The sequence below is a fragment of the Prunus dulcis genome, chromosome 1, assembly GCF_902201215.1.
Source record: "Prunus dulcis chromosome 1, ALMONDv2, whole genome shotgun sequence".
Lineage (NCBI taxonomy): Eukaryota > Viridiplantae > Streptophyta > Magnoliopsida > Rosales > Rosaceae > Prunus > Prunus dulcis.
Genome location: NC_047650.1, coordinates 10,361,401 through 10,380,569, shown reverse-complemented (window position 1 = coordinate 10,380,569; position 19,169 = coordinate 10,361,401). Strand labels below are relative to the sequence as shown.

General features: G+C 42.2%; 1 protein-coding gene across 1 annotated transcript; it reads right to left on the bottom strand.

Moving 5' to 3' along the window:
* Window positions 1–11,974: 11,974 nt before the first annotated feature.
* Window positions 11,975–14,098, bottom strand: LOC117614882 (putative pectinesterase/pectinesterase inhibitor 28). The gene is made up of 2 exons (XM_034343807.1): window positions 12,867–14,098; window positions 11,975–12,772 (listed from the first exon to the last, which is right to left on the bottom strand). Exons 1-2 carry the CDS (start codon window positions 13,894–13,896, stop codon window positions 12,078–12,080), a joined length of 1,725 nt encoding a protein of 574 aa, XP_034199698.1. The 5' UTR covers window positions 13,897–14,098; the 3' UTR covers window positions 11,975–12,077.
* Window positions 14,099–19,169: the final 5,071 nt, after the last annotated feature.

Sequence of the window (19,169 nt, the reverse complement as noted above, 5' to 3'; positions counted from 1 at the left end):
CCCGATCATTGGTCTTAGGAGGGTTGCCTCCGCTAGAGTGGTGGTGGTTGCCATGTCTGCCACGCTTGTTATTGCCGAAGGAATGCTGGTAGCTATCCTTCCGCTTATGTTGTTGGTTGTCCTGGGCACCCGGGGCAGGGGTAGAATGCTGAGGTGGGGCTGGGGTGGGTGCTGAAACAGGTGGAGGATCGGCGAAAGTGTTGCGCGCCAGGTTGGCTGGGCCACGCTTGGAATTGAAGTATTCAGCCTTAGCATGGATCGCCGCCTGCTTCATTAGCTCTGTATATGTGTTCCAACTATTGCTATGAACCAGGTAGCGGAAGTTGGACTCGCGGAGGCCGCTCTTAAAAGCGCCGAAGGCAGCGCGATCGTCAGTGTCTGGGCAGCGGGAGTATTCATGGCTGAACCGAGCTGCATACTCCCGAAGGGGTTCGTCCTCAGCCTGCCGAAGCATATACAAGTCGTCGGCAGAGTATAGGCGATCAGTCTGGATCATAAAATGATCCAGGAACGTCTGCTTGAGACTATCAAAGGAGTTGATGGTGCGGGGGTGGAGCCTATAGAACCAATTCAGGGCCGCGCCGCTGAGGGTGGAAGGGAAGAGGAGGCACATGCCTTCATCGGTAAGGCCTTTGCATCCAAGGGCAGACTGGAAGGAGTGGATGTGGGTGAGAGGATCCTCCGTGCCAGTGTAGAAAGCGATGCGGAGTGGCTGGATATCTTTCTCCTGGTGGTAGTGGAGGATACGCTCGGTAAAGGGCCCTGGCCGTGGTTTCGCCCAGAGGGGTTGATGGCTGCGATGTTGCTCGCTTTCCAGGCGCCGGACCTTTTCGAAGAGAAGCCTCATAGCCGGGTCGGCATGAGGAAGAGTTTCAAGTGCCAAAGGCCCGGGGGCGGGATAGATAGGGGCTGGGGATTGTTCCCAATCTTCCAGCGTCTCAGTGTGGTGAGTTGGCCAGTTCTCTGAATTATAGAATTCCCAACTATCTGAGTCCCCGACACCTTCTCCGTTGGGCACGCGGACGGGGGCTGGCGAAGGGCCCAGGTGTGTCACCCGTGGGTCCTCGAGGTTGACAGGGATAGGGATCGGCCTTGGCTGACGGTCCGAGATGCGATCCCGGCAATCTTGGTAGATCCTGACTGGCTCATGGGGCCGGTCCTTCGGTGGGGGAACGCAAAGGGGTCGTGACTGGGGTTGCTCCGGATGAAGGTGGTCTTTACCCTTGCGGAGCCTAGATTGGGCCGGGGAGCTGTGGCTGGAATGTGCTGGCTGGTTCGGCTGAGTATGCCCAACGTTTTGGGTCAGGTCTTGTTGGGCATCCTGGGCACGAGTCCTCTCTTGGTTCCGCTTCAGAGCACGATAGTCATGCTCTAGCTCAGCATTCCGGCAATGAAGATGCTCATACTTCTCCGACATCTTAGTAATACTATCGCGGAGGCGCTCCACTTCTGCCTGGAGAGTGGCATCTCCCGGAGATTTCCTTCGGGAAGTACCCTCGCGGGGGGTATGGTGCTGGGTATCGCGGCTATCCTCGGTCGGCATAGCAGAATGTGGGGTGAAGAAGAGGTGACGGGGCCTGAGGGGTGAAGGAGCCAGCTGGGCTGATAGAGAAAGAGGGGATTCAAGTGTCGAATTCCCACAGACGGCACCAAACTGTTGATGCTCAAAATGGCCCGGCCAATATTGAGTCCAACTTAGTGATTAGATGTGCTAGGTCTTCAGCAGGGAAGAGGGCTGAGGCCCTTGGTGAAATGGGTTGGTGAGAGACCTGCAGAAGGTAAAAAGAGGAGAAGCAACCGTTAAGCTTCGGACACCGGTGTGGTGCCGGCTGAAGGCTCTCCGATGCCTAAGTCAGTTACGGGTAGTAATTCTGGCAGAGTAACAGTAAAGTAGGAGAATGGTTCTTGGTTTTACCTAGGTACTGTTCCCTATTTATAGGGAAGTGAAAGTGGGAGCTTTGCACAAAGTTCCAATGTGGGACTTTGTGCAAGCCGTTGTGGTGGCGACACGTGTTCTGGAGATTAGGTTTGGCAGCTGAGAGCTTCGGCAGGTGTCTGGCACCTCGGAAGTGTGTCTTCCTTCAGCATGGGAGAAGGCGTGGCTGCCTTGGTGCTAGTCGCTTTGATGCTGGGTCTGCTCGGTTCATTACGGTGTAAACACATACAAACGCCTTAACGGACTACAACGACAGTAAATAGATAACTGACATCGTCGTGACTCCAAACAATGTCGATCTTTACCAATCTATCGACGTTTTAATTGACTACGACAATGATAATTACATAATCAAAGGTGTCATCACGCAAAACAACGTCGCTTTTGACAACTACAAGCTGTCTTGAGGGACTACGACGGCGAGAATTACATATACAATGATGTGGTCATTTTGAACAACGTCAGTCTATACCACATGTTGGCGTCGTAGAGGAATACAACGGTGAGATATAGATAAAAGACGCCGTTGTACTAACCTACAACATCGTATTCCACTTAATTACCAATATGTTTTAATCCCATCTCGCTCTCTGAATTTGCTATCGCAACATGCGTCGAAAATGCAAGACTAAGCCTATGAGCACTTGCCACGTGTCATTTCCTATTAATATATTTTTTATTATATTTAATTCCTGATATTTAAAAAAAATTCAAAATATACATAAAAAAACTGCTATGCACTCATTGGCAGATTGTCTTCCCCCTAGAGCTTTGAAAATTTTAATTTTAGTTAAAAATTTAAAATGACAACTAAAACTCAAAACTGTTTCTAGATAAAGCACAATATTACTTATAGTTTCCTAATATAACCCTAAGGTTTGTGTGATCCATTGGTGGAAATAAATTCAATTATATGAAATCCTAATTTTTTTAGCCCTCTAATATCGAAGGCATTGTCTTAAGGAGTCCGTTGCATTTTTCGGTTTATTTTTCTCATACTTGTGTATTTTTTAAACAATTTTTGTAAAATAAAGAATTTAGGGTTTAGGGTATATAGAAAGGATGCCGGTTTCCTGTTCTTTTTTGGGTCAATTACGTCCTTGATCACATGCGTTCGAATCCCAGGAAAAGCAAAACCCACCTAATCATTTTGTTTTGTAAGACATCAGTGCCTTTTTGCTTGCGTCGTCAAACGTATTTACAACGCTGTATCCCATATAAGTACTGTCGTCTAAGGTGTTATCCTATTTGAAGTGGAATAAGACGACGCTATATATAAATAGTGTCGTAATAAAGCTGTACAACGGCGCTATGAATATAACTATCATCGTATAAGGGCATCCACATCTTAATATACCACGATGTTTGCCATAAATAAACGGTTGTTGAAAACGTTGGTTTACAATGTCGTTATTGTAGAATATAGCATAGGAGTTTTTGTACCTAACCACCGCAGTCTCGTCATTAATAGCGCTGTATAATATTATAGGAATCCACGTCGCGAATTTCATAATAAGCATCATATTAATTTAATATACCATGGCCTTAGAAATACATTTATGTCGTGTAAAATTGTACCTAACTACGTCGACTTCGGAGTACTCAAAGTTGTGTGATATTATAATCAACCACGGTGGTTTCTACATGTATCTCGTCGTATGAACCTCCATACTAGGGCAATTTTTATAAAATGTGTCGTCTTATGAAATGCTGCATTTCTATATTAACTTTTGCCTTACCTGACCTAAAATTTTATTTTTTCCCAACTCAAGAAAATATTTCACTCTCCTCTCAGTTTTCCAAACCAAAGCGGTGTCTCTGAATCTTGTCATCTTCCTATCCTCCTCTCATCCTCATCTTCGTCTCAGAATCTCCCAACACGAAAAGCAAACTTTCATTGCACGCCAAAGGTTACCATTTCTCACTTTCTTTTTTCCTTTTTTTTTTTTTTTTGGGTATGAAAATCATTTTTTGTATTTATTTTTTTGTCAAAATCATTTTACGTATTTTAAAGTTTGATAAAATATACAGACCAAGAACGAAAGTGTCTAGAAACACGAGTCTGTTTTCAAATACCATCGTCTTTCTTTATTTTGAATAATATTAGTACGACAATGTCTCTAACTCTCTCTACATTTGCATTTATTTGTGTAATCTTTGTTATAGGAAGCTTTTTGGTAGTGGTGGTAATGTGTTTATTTTTTATTTATGTATTTTACTCTTAATAAGACGACGGTGGTTTTTTATAAAAGTAAGGATAAGGAGAATCCAAACCAATATACTACGTTAGTGTTTTCCAATAATCGTTGTTTTTATTCTTTGAAAATCTAAAATATTTTCAATTGCAGGTTATATTTCTCTGTAACCATGATTTCTAAAGCCCAAAGTAAGGAGGCTAGTTTTTGAAAAAAAATAAAAATAAAAATCAAAGTAAGGAGCTTCAAGTTTCAAACGCTCAAAGTAAGGAGGTTAGTTTGAAAAAAAAAAAATCAAAGTAAATAGCTTTAAGTTTCAAAAGCTCAAATTAGGGAAGAGAAATCGGCTCAAACTGAGTCCTTGAAGAAGATAAGATTTGCTTCATCAGCTAAGAAAGAACCAAATAGTACAACTACATTTGATGAGGAGGCATAGTCAAGTCGATCGTGTAATAAACACAATAATCCATGTTATGAAGAGAAAAATCCAAAAAATAGAACTTCTTGTCGAGTACAATAAAAGAAGGAGACCACATGCCTCAACAGCTGTTGAGATGCAATCCTATATTGGGGTGTTAGCACGCACCAGAGTCCATCTTGTGGACAAGAAATGTACTGAATTGCCCAAGGATACAAAGCAGCAGATTTGGGAAGATGTTGAGATGGTATATGTTGTAGGGCAAGGGGGCAAGAAAGAAATGGAAGGATTTCAAGTATACATTAACCAGGCAGTATATTCTTCCGTTCAAAAATGATGAGGAGAAGTTAAAAGAATCCCCTAAACTATTAGAGAGATCCTAGTGTAATTAGGAGATTTACTTCCTAGTATATTAGGATTCTATTTCTTTCCTTTTTATATAGATATTATGTGATTAAGACTTTATCTTATTTCCTAGTATGACCCTACTAGGGTTTGTAACATTTTATTATAAATACCACCTTTTGGAGGATGAAATACAACCCGAAAATATTCTACCCATATTGTTTTGACTTGGCATCAGAGCCAACTTTCTGGTGACCTGTGTGTTGTGCCTACTCGTTTTTCTACTGTGTGCCCTAATTTCTTTTAGGGTTTTCTCTTGTGCCCTTGCTTGTGCTTTGTTTGTGGTATCTGCTTTGTGTTGTGTTTTCGCTGTGCCGTGTTTGTCGTATCTGCTTCGTGTTATGTTTCCGCTGCTATCATGGGTGATGCTTCCAAAGTTGTGGTGCGTTCTAGTACGTCTGAAACGAAGGAGGAATGTCTCTTGCGTAATTACTCTACCCCTATTACTTCTGACAAATTGGATGACTCCAATTATGTCTCTTGGTCTCTTGGTGCACGCATTACGATTACTGGTCGTCGTATGGCAAATTGGATCAATGGGAAGAAGCCTGCTCCGTCTCCAGACTCCGCTGCCTATGCCGAATAGGAAGAAGATAATTGCTTGATGCAGTCATGGCTTCTCAATTCCATGACTAAACTAGTTCGTGCCTTGTTTGAACATGGTGCTACTGCTTTTGATATATGGGAGGCCGCTCGAAAAGCCTATACTGTGACTCATAATAGTTCTCAGTTGTTTCAACTCCGATGGCAGTCCATACTTACATGTTAGAATGGTGAATCTGTGAAAGTGTTTTATGAAAAACTCCATGCTATATGGCAGGAGATTGATTGTCTGCGTCCAAATGAAGTTAGTTATTCTGCTGATGTGGCTCGTTGTCAAAAAGTAATTGAAGACGATCGAGTTTATGATTTTCTTGGAAGACTTGATCCACCATATGATGGTGTTCATAGCCGAATTCTTTCCCTCAATTCTGTCTCGCCTCCTCTAGAAGCTTATGCCATGAGCATGGTTACCCTGATTGGTTTGCTGACTACAAAGCTCGTATGTACGGTCTCAATGCCGCTTGCACTATGACCAAAGACAAGGCCAATCCCCAAGCCCTGTCTGCAAATTTGTGTTCTTCTGAGACTATGTCAGGTGTGGGCTCTAATACTTGGATAATTGGCACTAGTGCTTCTGATCATATGACTTGTGATATTAATCTGTTTGATGAGTTGTCTCGTACCCCTCGTGACTCCTATATTACTAGTGCTAATGGTTTACCTTTCCTTGTACCGGCGAAGGTACCATCCACCTCAACCCCTTTTTACCCTTGTCCTGTGCACTTTTGGTTCATAATATTCGTTGCAATTTATTATTTGTTGGTCGTTTGCTTGATACACTTAACGCGTCTACTACTTTCTATTCTACCCATTGATCTTTTCAGGATCTCAGGACTTACGAGATGATTGGGCATGATAAACGGATAAGGGGGTTATATTACTTAACGTTACCGGCTGTAGCAGTTCGTGATTGTGTTGATAATAAAGTTCAGAGTGGCAGTGTCAAAGAAAAACAACAACTTTGACTGTGGCATCGTCACTTGGGACATCCGTCGTTTGGTTATCTTAAGCAATTGTTTCCTTTGTTTTTTCGTTCTTGTGTTAAGTCTAGCTTCAAATGTGAAACTTGTATAATGGTTAAGAGCCACCGTACTATTCTTCCCTTAAGTAATAATAAAGCTGCATTGCCTTTTGAGTTAGTGCATTCGGATGTATGGGCCTTGCTCATGTGACTTCTAATGGTTTCCGTTGGTTTGTTACCTACTATTCTTCCCTTAAGTAATAATAAAGCTGCATTGCCTTTTGAGTTAGTGCATTCGGATGTATGGGCCTTGCTCGTGTGACTTCTAATGGTTTCCGTTGGTTTGTTACCTTTATTGATGACTGCACTCGCTTAACCTGGGTGTATTTGCTGAAGAGTGAACATGATGTTGCTTCTATTCTTCCGAAATTTTGTGCCATGATGTCTACTCAGTTTCATGTTTGAATCAAAGTGTTTTGGATTGATAACGGAGGTGAATATGTGAATAATACCTTAACCCATTTTTTCCGTAATCAAGGCATTATTCACCAAACTACCACTCCATTCACTCCTCAGCAGAATGATGTGTTTGAACGCAAGAATCGTCAGTTACTTGAAGTTGCCCACTCCCTTATGATAGACATTTCTGTTCCCCATTATCTTTGGGGCCATGGTGTTTTAGCCGCGGCCTATTTGATTAACCGTACTCCTAGTCAAGTTCTTGATTTCAAGACTCCACTTGATGTATTGTGTGCCCATACTTCTCTGGTCTCTGTCTCTAAGTTGCCTTCGAAGGTATTTGGGTGTGTTGCCTACGTTCATGTCTACTCCCATCAACGGAGTAAACTAGATCCATGTGCTCTCTGCTGTGTCTTCATTGGTTATTCTACTACTCAGAAAGGTTATAAATGCTATCGTCTTCCTACTCAGAAAGTGTATGTTACTTAGGACGTAACTTTCCATGAAGAGGTACCGTATTATGTTTCTCCCTCATCTCTAATTCAGGGGGAGAAGGGAAGTAAATTGGAGAGTCTCGGATTGCAGGATCTTGGACGTAAGGATGTTGGTGAGGATAGTACATATTGTGATATAGGAGAGAAAATAATTGGTCGCCCATCAGATAGTGACAGGACGCACAGGTCTAGAGCAGAAGATGATGCTCTAGTCTTCGACATGACTGGTCGCCAGGATGGTCACGACCAGGCTCCTGGGTATGATCCTGAAGTTGATGCTTTCGGCTACGAAGCGATCGTTCGCCAAGATGATGACGACCGGTCGCCTGGGTTAACTGATGATGTTCCTTGTGTTTCTTGTGAAGATGAGTTTGATACAAGACCCCCATCTACCCTGCCATTGCCCAAGTCAAATCATGATACTGAGTCAAGTGAGGTAATTTCTGATGAGCTGTCTGTGTCTACTTATCAATTACCGTCACGAACTACTCGTGGGAAACCCAAATTACAACATTCTCCTGATATACATGCCAAATCTAAATATCCTATTAGCCATTATGTGACAACTCATCGTTTATCTAAGTCATATGCATCATATTTGTGTCAATTATCTAGTGTATATGTGCTAACTAAGCTGCAAGATGCTCTATCTAACCCCAAATGAATGGATGCCTTGAACAAGAATAAGACATGAGATTTAGTTTCTTTGCCATGAGGGAAGAAAGCAGTTGGGTGCAGATGGGTGTTTACTTTGAAGCATAAGGTTGATGGTTCCATTGATCGTTACAAGGCTAGATTGGTAGCAAAATGGTGTACTCAGACCTATGGAGTAGATTATTTGGAGACCTTTGCTCCAGTGGCAAAGCTCAATACTGTGTTGTGATTTTATCCCTTACTGCTAACCACGATTGACCCTTATTATAGTTTGATGTCAAAAATACATTTCTACATGGTGACCTCCAGGAGGGGATTTACATGGATCTCCCTCCTGGTATTCCTGTGACCTCTAAGGAGGGTGTTGTATGTAAGTTGCGGAAGTCCTTGTATGGATTGAAGCAGTCTCAAAGAGTGTAGTTTGGAAGATTTGCTACATCTATGAAGAAATTTAGGTGTGTGCAAAGTAACTCAGATCACACTTTGTTTCTAAAGCATCACAAAGGTAAATTGACGGCTTTAATTATTTATGTTGATGATATGATTGTGATTGGAGATGATCAGGCAGAAATGCAAAGTCTTCATAAGTATCTGGCTTCAGAGTTTAAGATGAAATCATTGGGTGATTTAAAGTACTTTCTTGGGATTGAAGTTGCAAGGTGTAAACATGGTATCTTTCTGTCCCAAAGAAAGTATTTTTTGGATTTACTTGCAGAAACTGGAATGTTAGATTGTAAACCAATTGATACCCTTAGTGAGCAGAATCATAAGTTGAGGTTATATCTTGATCAAGTTCATACTGATAAAGTGCGTTATCAACGGCTTGAGTGGAAGTTGATTTATTTAGCTCATACCCGTCCTGACATTGCATATGCTGTGAGTATAGTGAGTCAGTTTATGCATTCTCCTAATGAAGATCATCTAGGGGCAGTGACACGTATTTTAAGGTATCTGAAAGTAACTCTTGGCAAGGGGTTGCTGATTTCTAAACACATACAAATGTGGAAGGGTATACAAATGCTGACTGGGCTGGTTCAGTCACTGATAGGCGTTCTATGTCTGGGTATTTCATGTTTGTCGGTGGTAACCTTGTTACTTGGAGAAGTAAGAAACAAAAAGTGGTGTCTCGGTCTAGTGCTGAGGCCGAGTATCATGGGATAGCTCAAGGCGTATGTGAGTTACTATGGTTGAGGAGATTATTGAGAGATCTTGGTTTTGGGCCACATAAACCCATGGATTTATATTGTGACAATAAGGCTGCAATTACAATTGCCCATAACTCGGTGTAACATGATCGTACGAAACATGTGGAGGTTGATCGAAATTTCATTAAAGAAAAGTTGGATGCGAAGATTGTTTCCTTCCCGTTCATTAGTTCTGAGTATCAGTTAGCCGATGTTCTTACGAAAGCTGTTTCTACCAGTATCTTCCTCAACTTGCTTGACAAGTTGGGCATGCGTGACATCTTTGCTCCAACATGAGGGGGAGTATTAGCGAGATCCTAGTGTAATTAGGAGATTTACTTCCTAGTATATTAAGATTCTATTTATTTCCTTTTTGTATAGATATTATGTAATTAGGACTTTATCTTTTTTCCTAGTATAACCCTACTAGGGTTTGTAAGCTTGTATTATAAATACCTCATTTTGGAGAATGAAATACAACCCAAAAATATTGTTTGACTTAAACTATATCCATTCATAGAGAAGTCATATTGGGATGCCTTTTCAAAGTTATCCGAAGAATTTGTGGTTGTGCATACTGAATAATCACAGAGGAAGGAGAAATGCGAGTACAATCATCGGTTTTCTCGTAAAGGGTACATTGGTTTGGAGGACCAATTGGAGGAAAACATGCCTGGGGAAGAAATAGATCGATCTCTATTATGGAGGAAAGCTAGAGAAGACAAACATGGTAACATCCTTGATCCAAAGGAAGAAAAGAAAGCAAGATTAATTGTACGCCTAAATTCACTCACTCTGCTTTAAATTTGTATTGAGAATTGAGTGTGAGCCATTTACCAGAAGGATGCCAAATGTTGGCACATTTGATGAACTAGCTGGTACGTTTGGGAGTGAAAATATATGGATTGAATGATGGTTGTAATGTATGACATTAGTTATGCCCTAAATGGCTTTGTATGACATTAATTTTGTAATAAATTGTAATGTATGACATTATTTTTTTTACTTTCACTATGCAGGTTTTGGGCACAACACTTTCAGTATTAAAAATATTGGGTTCAAGATATAAAATACGACGGTCTAGTTAACAAATTGCAATAACAGACATCTAAATGATACACAACGTCCTTTTTTAACAAACGTCGTGGAATGGACGATGGTAAACAACTGTACCTAAATAAAAACCGCCATTTGAAATAAAAAAAACATGTCAATTAAATAAAAACGTCGAATGGACGATGGTAAACAACTGTACCTAAATAAAAACCGCCATTTGAAATAAAAAAACATGTCAATTAAATAAAATCGAATTCCAATTACCGACGCTGAATGAAAAATAACGTCTTTTTTATTATCAGACCACGACCGTAATGTAGGTATTGACATCTAAAGGTTAACACACATGACTGTCATTTAGTTGAAAGCATCGTACATAATAATCAAACAACGACGGTCATATGCAGCCGTTATTACTGTATATTCACGACGAAGTTCTCCACACAAGCGACAGTTCAAATATAAACATGCAATGGTAAAGGGTACAAAACGACGTATTTAACGACTTCACTATGACCTTCCATATGTATATGTATGTGTGTGTGTGTGTGTGTGTGTGTATATATATACCGTCTTCTATCAGAACCACAAAAGGCATTTCAGTTTAAATATCTTTTGTGAAAGTTCTTCTAAACATCTGTAAGTTGATACCTGTCATCATCTAACAAACATACACATGATGATATTGGTGTTATCAACGCCGTATTCACGACGAAGTTGTTTGTAGAAGTGATATTTCAAATATAATAACACGTCGATAAAGGGTACAAAACAATGTATTTAAGGACTTCACTACAACCTTCCATATATATATTTATAGTCGTCTATCAGAAGCACAAAAGGCATTTCAGTTTAAATATTTGTCGTGAAAGTTCTTTTGAACATCGGTAAGTTGATACCTGCCGTCGTCTAACAAACATACACATGACGATACCGGTGTTACTAGAGCCGTATTTGCTACGGAGTTGTTCATAGATGCGACATTTCAAATATAATAATACTTCGGTAAAGGGTACAAACGACGTATTTAATGAATTCACTACGACCTTGCATATACATTTACCGTCATCTATCAGAATTACAAAATGCATTTCAGTTTAAAGATCCATCGTGAAAGTTCTTCTGAACGTCAGTAAGCTGATCCCTGACGTAGTCTAACAAAATACACACGACGATATCGGTGTTATCAATGCCATATAGAGGGAGGAACCACGTCTATATTTATATAATTCGCGTTGTGGTAAGTTAAAGTAACAACGATAGCCATGTAAATACTAGGGTTGTAGTAGATCGTAATATCGTTCTTCCCATATTTACAGCCGTTACTACTACATTTACACGTTGTTCCATACCATAAGCGCTGTGGAATCTTGATTAACCATGGCAGTTTATTTTCAAGTACTGTCGTGACAGTGATTCTACACGACGATAAGTTAATAGTTTTTGTCATTGTTACTCTACGTTACGGCAGGAGGTTGATAAATTGTATCATGTTATCTCATTCAGACTACGCGAAGTTTCTAAAAGCGTTGTCTATGCTTATCGAAATTTGCGTTTTTTGCTGTTTTTATATTAATTAGACGTCGGTTTTTAGTTGAAGATGACGTGGTATGTTGTAACAACGGCGGTAATTTACCGTCGTGGTTTTAGATGACAATCGATTTCACGAAGGTTTAAAAACCATCTACATGACGATGGATTCTCATTGTTATCTACACTCCGGTCATCATGCCAGCAACGTAAGGCACACCGCTGGGCAGAATCCATCTATCACCGAAGATGAACTTGCCAGCCGTGAAATCGGCGGCTTGCTCAGGTGTAAGCTTTTTCATCCCGCTCCACGTAACCCTCTTGCTCAGCTCTGCACCAACTCCCCTGTTTCCGAACTCACCGAACCAGCATGTGTTGTGATTTGTGGTACCGGTCCAATCCATCCACCCTTCGGGAGCGATGACGTCATCGATCTGGGATTGCATGACAATGGCCCTAGCCAAGCTCTTCCATGGCCTGCCCAAGTAGGCCTTGTTGAGTTCCTTGTCGTAGCCACGCTCGCCGGAGATGGTGCAGTTTTGGAGGATGAGAGCTGAGGGTGAGCGCATGTCGAGTCTACCGTGGGCTGTCACCATGCAGGCCTGGTTCTCCAATGGCTTCCTGACGATCATCTTGCAGTTTTGGAAGACGGCGGCTGCGTCCCCAAAGATGAAGTCGATTGTTCCACTGATGGTGCAGTCGCGGTAGAATTGCCTGTGGGTTTGGGTGTAGAGGGTGTCTTGGTACCCGTCCATGTTGCAGTTGTAGAAAATGGACAAGTCTGACTGCACACGCAGAGCCACGGCTTGGTGTCCGATGGCTCCGGCTGTGTTCTCGAATCCGACGTCCTTGGCAATGAAGTAGTCTCCAACAACAGCTGCAAAACATAATAATGTACATAATGAGTGAGACTAGGCATAGTTCTAAAATCCTAACAATATAACATGCATATGTCAAAACGTTGTACTTACCAACTGTGGCAGTCTGGTACGTTTGGGTACCATCGGCGTAGTTCTTCCTACCGGTGACAACGGTCTTGGTAGGGCCATCTCCGATAAGCATGACATTGGTCATGTGCTTATTGAAAAAGACATGCTCGTCGTACACACCCTCCTTGACATAAATCACGAAGACCTTCACCTCGTTGTTCTTTGGGATGTCCTTCAAGGCTTCGTTAATAGTCTTGTATTTGCCATCTCCCTTCTTGGACACCACCACATCGGGTTTTAGCGTCAGAGGAGTGGCGGTGGCGAGGTCGAGCCTTCGGTGGTCGATCCAAGCAGGGATGATCTTAGCCCTCTGGAACCTCTTCTCATCAGTGGCCGTGGCAGCGGCTTGGAGGAGGCGGCGCCCGGTCTTGATGTTCAGAGCCTTGAACAACGTGGACACTTCGCTTACCATGGCAAGGCCGTTGCTGGTGAGCTCCTGAGATGTCTTCAAGAACTGCCTCATCTTCTCTCCAGCGTCACCGGTGGTGTTCTCAAACCCATCCAGGCAAGTTTGCTCGTACGTCATGGCGGCGCTGAGCCAGACCTTGAGATCCTCCACGTAGGCATCGAGCTTGGTGAAGTCAAAGGGACCCAGCTTATCGAACGAGTCACCCAAATCGTCGATGGCATACTCTAAGAGCTCCTTGCAGTTCTGCAAGGCCTGGTTTGCTCTGGGGTCCTTGGCAAGCTCCTTCAAGGTCGTCGAGTTCTTGATGACCTCGCGGAGCTGGTTGATGGCGACCTGGAACCCTGCCTTGACCAGCTCTTTTGGGTCGGTGACGTTGCTGGCCACCTTGGACAGGTTGTCCTCGCAGGTCTTTTTGTAGTCCGTGGGCTGGCAGATCGACTGGATCGCCTTTGTCGACGTGGATGTTTGCTCACCGCCGGATTTGCCTTTGTGCCGTGACACGGTGACCCCAACAGTTACAGCAACTACCATAGCCACCAGAATCAGAGCGGAGACGCCGATGATGGCCATCTTTTTCTTATTCTGTACTTCTCCTCCGCTCATTTTGAATAATATATTTAATAACTAATTTATAGATATTTTTTAAGAAGGATTCTGGTGGCGAAAAAGAAAATAAGAAGGGTTAAACAAAAGGATTTTTGTTACGGGAACTTCTTATTTCTTTTTCAGGTGAGTTGCTGCAGAGCTGTTGGGGTCACTTTATTTGGGGCACTGGATAATACTTATTGGTGCCCTTGCTGCTTTCAAAGTGTTGGGTTATGGAGGTATTTATATGGGAGGGGAGCTCAGAATGACAGTTATTTCTGTTAGGGATTGTGAGATGGGGAGATCATTGTTCACGAGTCACAACAAAATTAGGCGTCGTTGTGTTTTTTGTCCAAATTTGGGAAGCATTACAAATGGTTGGTAATTCTTATTACTGGCTCCCTTCAATCGTGGATGACCAGTGCATGGCTAGAATGTTTATGTTTACCCAGCTTAGCTAGTCAAGGTCATCAACTTTCTGATCCATTCGATTTTTATTTGTTCACTTGGGTTACTTGGAAGTATAGGCCACCACAACCGTTGTGTCAATGTATATTACATTTATCTTTTTCCCATATATATACCTTTGTTTGAGCCCAACGTACTGCCTATAGGGGATGGGAAAATCAACCCGAAAATTGGCCAAACTAACGAAAAAACGAAATTTATAAATAGAAAGGAATTTATAAATGATAAAATATAAAATGATGAAAATTAATGTGGTAGAATTTGTAAAGTTTCTTGTTTGGCTAACGAATTTAAACACATAATTTAACGTTTATTTGTAAAGTTCTATTTTTTTAAAACTCAATCTCTACTTTTGGAATTTTAGAAATGAGTACTATTTAGATAGAATTTAAAGTTGGGATTTATGACTTCCAAATTCCATATTTTTTCTCATGCGGAATTTATAAATTTCATTGTTTTGTTATCCAAACACGGTTTATGTCAATTAGAGCATCTCAAATAGTCTCTTCAAATTGTGGTTTGTTGACCTATGTGACAATTTGAAGAGTAAAATTTGCTACTTTACTATTTTGTACCTCCAACAGCCTCTTCAATATAATTAATTCAATGTTTGACTTTTTTCTTCTTCTTTTTAATCAAAAACTAATATTTAATTTGATTTAACAATATCATATCAATATTTAAATAATAATACATCATTTTCACTAGTTTTGTTGTTCCAAAGCTTTATTAATAAATATGTTATGTAGAGTCAATGAGGAGTCCCAGTTTGGTGAGTGGGTTTGACAAGGTTGTTGGAGAAGGTTTGCTGATGTGACTCACCTATTTTTGTGTCCCAAAGCCTTTGAAAAGGATGCTTGAGATGCTCTTAGAAATTATAACTTCTGTCAAAATCCAAAGTTTATTTCCCTCATCCAAACACACCGTAAACCACCAAAGCGAGAATGCTTCTTGTTTTGATAATGCATAATGAATGTATTTAATAGGTTTCATCCAGCTATTTATTTATTTATTTTTAAATGAATAACATAAAAGTGTTACTGTTAAAAACCTCAACACATCTCTTCTCTTGAGTAGTATCCACTCCATCTCTCTCAATTTTTTTTATTTCCTCATTCTTAGTCTCTTCACTCCATCTTCTCGTCCTCCTCTATGCATCTATCCCACTTTTTCTCTGTGTTGTACTATTCGATGAACTCCACATTTTCTTTCATGGTTTTTGTGTTGTACTATTTAGAGCTTCAATGGGCCGGAATATTGAAGTTGTAAATTTAAGTCTCGTCGGAAAATGTAAAAAAAAAAAAAAAAAACATAGATATACATTAATTTTTACATCTCCATTTGTAAGTCCCACTGACACAAATACGCATGAAAAAAGCTGATGAAGTAAACAAAATAGAGAAAGGGAAGTTTTTTAGGTTTTTGGAACTCAAATGGGTTCTGATAGGCTATAAATAGGCCTCATCATTAGGCCCGCGGGCTCATGGGCCAATGGAGGGCCGCTCGGCCCATCGAAAAAAAGCCCGGCCCTGCCCATTATGGGCTTTGAGATGGTCCAGCCCGCCTTGGGCTGAGCTAGGCTTGGGCTTGGGTGTTTGAAGCTCGGCCCAGCCCGATTAAGCCCAAGAAAGCCCGGCCCAGCCAGCCCACAAAAGCCCGGCCCGTTAGGCCCGCATACATATATAATTATGTATAAATATGAGTTTAGGTTTAGGATTATATCACTTAAATCACATGTATAATTTGTTTCATTTCATTTACTTATCTTTACTCATTCCTAGTTTATAATTGGGTGATTAGCACATTAATTTGTGTCAATTATTAATTCAACAAATATATATATATATATATATATAAGATGAACAACATATCACATCGCCAAATATAATCATATCACGAAACATAATCGTACCACCAGATATAATCATGCTTTTCTTGAACACATCACCAAATATTTGCATATTTATTCATACCATCCTTTAAAAAACTATTTTTTGATACTTATTATTTTTAAAAATTATTTCTTAAAATGTATTACGATCTAATTATGTAATAACCTCAAAAATAATACTTGGTTTTATTATTTTTGTGGAAAATCTTATAAGTTGTGTGACTTTATTGGGTATTTTATGAATTTGGTTTGATGTAAAAATATTGGAATTAAGTGAGTTTAATCTGAAATTTGGACTAAAATGCCCTTATGATTAAGTTTATGATTTTTTTTGAATGAAGTAGGGCCCGTTTAGGCCAGGCCTGGCCCGATGGGCTTTCTCAAGCCTGGCTAATAGGCTGGACTTGGGCTTTGAATTTTATAAAAAAACTTGGCCCGGCCCGGCCCGATATTTTCTCTCTTCTCTTTAAAGCCCGGCCCAACCCAGCCCAGCCCAGGCCCATTAAATTTGGGGCGGACTAGCCCGGCTTGGCCCATTGACGAGCCCTAGCTGTAAATGTGGATGCGAATTAATTGTTCAAATTTTCATCCCAAATGCTGCATGAAAAAACATTCCTAACTACAATAGTGAGCAGTGGGTGGCTCCATCTCTAACTCCTTTGGGAGCAAGTTCCTCACACCAAAAAAAAAAAAAAAAAACAAAAAATGGTCAAATTTATTACTGCTTTTAGACAAGCACCCATTTAGATTCCTTCTTACTCAGTCAAGTTGTGCTCTCTCTCCTCCCTGGGCCAAAACCATGCTCAGCACGGGGCAAAGTAAAGTTTCCCTAGCATGGGAAGTGTACGTGTCGAGTTCTTATTGGCAATTTGAGATTCTACACGTGTTGAGTGTGGAAAGTTGTGAATAGATAGAGAATGCGATAGAATTTGTAAGAAATGTGCAGCATTTATATTGTCACACCCCGGACCGGCTCCGCCGTAGCAGGATATTGTCCGCTTTGGGCCTGGCTACATTCTCACCAGCCCGCACGGTTTTGTTTCTGGGAGCTCACGAAGCAACTTCCCAGGGTGGTCACCCATCCCGGGATTGCTCCAGCCTCCAACTCGCTTAACTTCGGAGTTCCTACGAACCCGAAGCCAGTGAGCTCCCAAAAGGCCTCCTCTAAGTTCAGAGTGGCGCAGCGGACTGGCCCAACTCCACCTAGCAAGATATTGTCCGCTCTGGGCTGGGCCGACGCCCCCCTCACGGATTTGTTCCTGGGAGCTCACAGAGCAACTTCCCAGGGTGGTCACCCATCCTGGGATTGCTCTAGCCTCCAACTCACTTAACTTTGGAGTTCCTACGAACCCGAAGCCAGTGAGCTCCCAAGAGGCCTCCTACTAGATGGATGCGAGGTGTGCCATATAAGGCACATCACCCCCTCTCCGTTTGGTCGATGTGGGATCTCACAATCCACCCCCCTTAAGGGATCCGACGTCCTCGTCGGCACACTCGCACCACACGGCAGAGTGGCTCTGATACCAAGCTGACAGGACCCACCCCGGAATTTCCCCGTAGACCGGAGCGGACCCCGTCTTTGTTCCGACATTACCCCGATGCCGGGCCCACTTACTAGAAACCGAGACTCTTTACCAAAATTTTGGCAGAGTCCCCCCTATAAATTTAAGAAACCCAACAGATTTCAACCTGCAACAAAATACACAACAAACCCAACCAGCAGCATGCTTTAAAACGAACAAACAATTTACAATGAAATGGCCTCAGGCCTCACAAATCAAACCCTGACAGGGCGATAACAGAGCATGTCTAAGAACTTCACTTTCAACAAAACAGAGTTCAAAGGAAATAACATGAAGAAAGAGTCCTACGAAGGCTCAAGGCTCGGAAGCGCATGATCCGGCTGTGCTGCGGAGCTTAGTCAACTACTGGCTGGGGGCGCAAAACAGAAAATTGTGAGTGGACAAAAATCAATTCAGTTCAGTGTAAACCAACATAGTATAACCCCACCGATACACGGTGTTCCTCCAACCAATCCATTCCCAAGATGACATCAAGGTCAACCCAGTTCAATTGGATCAAATCGACTTCCAACACTGCAACAACCACTTGGACACTACAATCCCTAATAATCATGTCCGCAAACAGGACATTCCCCCGTAGGTAAATAAATAAAATGCTAAAGCTTCTTGCCATGGGTGTCGGTCTCACACTGGCCTATGGTACGAAATTAGATGTAATGAAGGAATGTGTATCCCTGGGATCTATTAAGACACGTGCAAAGTAACCAAAAATTAAGGATCATACCGGTGATCAAGTCGGGTGTGGCCTGGGCCTCCTGCTGGGTCATCGAGAACACAGGGGCATGCGTAGTAGAGCGTCCAGACGGGCCTCTCTGGCTCCTACCACTCCTACCCCGAAAAATGGACTGCACCCCACTGCTTGATGACGAACCCGCTGCAGATGATGACGCACCACTCTCTGTCTGACCCTGTCCTATATTGCCTTGCCCTCGTTGGGCCCAAGTCTCCTTTCCAGTAGTACCACCAACAGTAAGGAGTGGGCACTCACTCCTATAGTGCCCTGTCTGCCCGCAATGATAACATGACACTCCACTCCTCCGGCTAGGGCCACTGGTCTGCCCACGTTGTGGGCAGTCCCTCCTGAGATGTCCTGTCTGCCCACAACCGTGACAGGTTGCATTATACTGTTGCGAAAAATCCTTGGCTGTACTGGTCACCGACTGCTGTCCCGACTGCTGGCTCCAAGCTGGTCGTGAGCCAGACCTCCCACCGCCTGAACTGGAACCACGTCCTCCCGACCATTCACTACCAGCAGAATTAGAGCTGGATCCACCCCTCTTTGATGGACCCTGACTTGGCTCACCAAAACCTGAGGAGTCCCTGCGGCGCCTACCAATGCCCGCTCCCAA

Coding starts and splice junctions, on each gene's coding strand:
- LOC117614882 (XM_034343807.1), bottom strand. CDS start 13,896: ATGAGCGGAGGAGAAGTACAGAATAAGAAAAAGATGGCCATCATCGGC. Junction 12,773..12,866: donor GTACCAGACTGCCACAGTTG/GTAAGTACAACG, acceptor TATGTTTTGCAG/CTGTTGTTGGAGACTACTTC.